The sequence below is a fragment of the Protomyctophum parallelum genome (assembly GCF_964188405.1).
Source record: "Protomyctophum parallelum genome assembly, chromosome: 9".
Taxonomy (NCBI): Eukaryota; Metazoa; Chordata; class Actinopteri; order Myctophiformes; family Myctophidae; genus Protomyctophum; species Protomyctophum parallelum.
This window is the reverse complement of record NC_139706.1, coordinates 49297717-49300149: the sequence shown is the minus strand read 5'-3', so window position 1 is coordinate 49300149 and position 2433 is coordinate 49297717. Positions and strand designations below refer to the sequence as shown.

Below are 2433 nucleotides of genomic sequence, written 5' to 3'. Positions count from 1 at the left end.
GTATACATAGGGGCACTGAAACATATCTTTATTACGTCACCATGGCATTGGTTTCAGATTACATACATGTATACATAGGGGCACTGAAACATATCTTTATTACGTCACCATGGCATTGGTTTCAGATTACATACATGTATACATACGTAGGGGCACTGAAACATATCTTTATTACGTCACCATGGCATTGGTTTCAGATTACATACATGTATACATAGGGGCACTGAAACATATCTTTATCACGTCACCATGGCATTGGTTTCAGATTACATACATGTATACATAGGGGCACTGAAACATATCTTTATTACGTCACCATGGCATTGGTTTCAGATTACATACATGTATACATAGGGGCACTGAAACATATCTTTATTACGTCACCATGGCATTGGTTTCAGATTACATACATGTATACATAGGGGCACTGAAACATATCTTTATTACGTCACCATGGCATTGGTTTCAGATTACATACATGTATACGTAGGGGCACTGAAACATATCTTTATTACATCACCATGGCATTGGTTTCAGATTACATACATGTATACATAGGGGCACTGAAACATATCTTTATTACGTCACCATGGCATTGGTTTCAGATTACATACATGTATACATAGGGGCACTGAAACATATCTTTATTACGTCACCATGGCATTGGTTTCAGATTACATACATGTATACATAGGGGCACTGAAACATATCTTTATTACGTCACCATGGCATTGGTTTCAGATTACATACATGTATACATAGGGGCACTGAAACATATCTTTATTACATCACCATGGCATTGGTTTCAGATTACATACATGTATACATAGGGGCACTGAAACATATCTTTATTACGTCACCATGGCATTGGTTTCAGATTACATACATGTATACATAGGGGCACTGAAACATATCTTTATTACGTCACCATGGCATTGGTTTCAGATTACATACATGTATACATAGGGGCACTGAAACATATCTTTATTACGTCACCATGGCATTGGTTTCAGATTACATACATGTATACGTAGGGGCACTGAAACATATCTTTATTACATCACCATGGAGAGCCAGTTATACCCTGGCATTGGTACATATCTTCTTGTGCACAAGATCTCTGCTGATTGGTCTAGTGGTTTGTGAGACGTCGTCGTCGGTCATGGCTGCCAGTTCCCACCTGATGTCTTTCGGGAGTTCAGAGCGCTCCACGCCGTACTGAATGACCGCCAGCTTACACAACGCCTTGAGAGCAGGACTCAGATCCAAGATGAGCAGGTCATCACATGCCCTGGCGTCGCCGTCCCCTCCAAAGAGCACCACGCGCTCTCCCACCATGCAGCTGCCCATCCTGTATCTCCCAGACGGACGTCTCCCCTTGGGCTCCAGCTCCTTCCAACGGAGGGTCTCTGGGCTGAACTTCCACATGTCGTCAAAGCAGCCCAACCCTAACCCTTTTCCAGCACAGATGTACAGCTCTCCGTTGTAGGCGAAGGCTGCGTGAAACCAGCGTCCTTCTGGATGAGGCTGTGCAGGAGAAGAGCTGAAGCTCAGCCAGCTGTCGGTCTCCGTGTCAAACACTCTGAGGAGGTCGTAGAACTGATCGGCAAGTCCACATCCCTGGGTCGGTGTTCCCCCGAACACAAACATCTTTGTCCCGATGACGGTGGCCGAGTGACCTCCTGAGAAGGGCGGCTCGGTGCCTCCGGTGTGGACCAAAGACCACAGCATGGTGCCGGTGTCCAACTTGTACACGCCGGTGTACGTGTCTTGTACGTAAGCCTGGTTAAACGTAACCCAGGCTCCGTAGACACACATGACCTTTCCATTCAGCACACAGGCCGAATGGTCGCACATCGCTTCTGGGAGCGTTCCGGAAACCCGAGGCCTGGACCATCTGTGGGTGTCCACGTTGAACGCGTAAAGCTCATTGCAGTCCCCCATGTTGTCTGTGAACACATACCCCCCCCCCCCACACGTACACGGTATCCCCTATGAGTACGGCTGTGTGATAACTGCGTGCCGCAGGAACCTCAGGGGGGCGCTGTCCCGTTTCAGTCGTCAGCGCAAAGCCACCGTGTTGAAGACGTGAACGTCCATGTTACCCGGTTGGGGATTTACTATACGTGTCCGTTCCGTCTCTGGCGTTTCCTCGTCCCAGAACTCCATTCCTCCGAAAGCGTAGACCTTGTCCCCGCCCACCGCCACGGCTGCAGGATGCTCTCTGTTCAGGGCTCCTCCCCCTTTCAGAGGCTCCGCCCAGCGCAGCATGTTCACAGCCAGCGATCAACGTGGAGTTTCTTTTAGTCTTTTCTCTGTTGAGGATCTATGAGGTCATTTCTTGTTAGCGGAGAAGGATCTATGTAGGTAATTTCCTGTTAGCGGAGAAGGATCTATGTAGGTCATTTCCTGTTAGCGGAGAAGGATCTATGT

General features: G+C 47.6%; 1 protein-coding gene across 1 annotated transcript; it reads right to left on the bottom strand.

The window, feature by feature from the left end:
* Positions 1 to 1077: 1077 nt before the first annotated feature.
* Positions 1078 to 1944, bottom strand: LOC310864622 (kelch domain-containing protein 3-like; the record flags this gene model as incomplete). The annotated part of the gene is made up of 1 exon (XM_083773310.1): positions 1078 to 1944. One exon carries the CDS (start codon positions 1942 to 1944, stop codon positions 1078 to 1080), a length of 867 nt encoding a protein of 288 aa, XP_083629436.1.
* Positions 1945 to 2433: the final 489 nt, after the last annotated feature.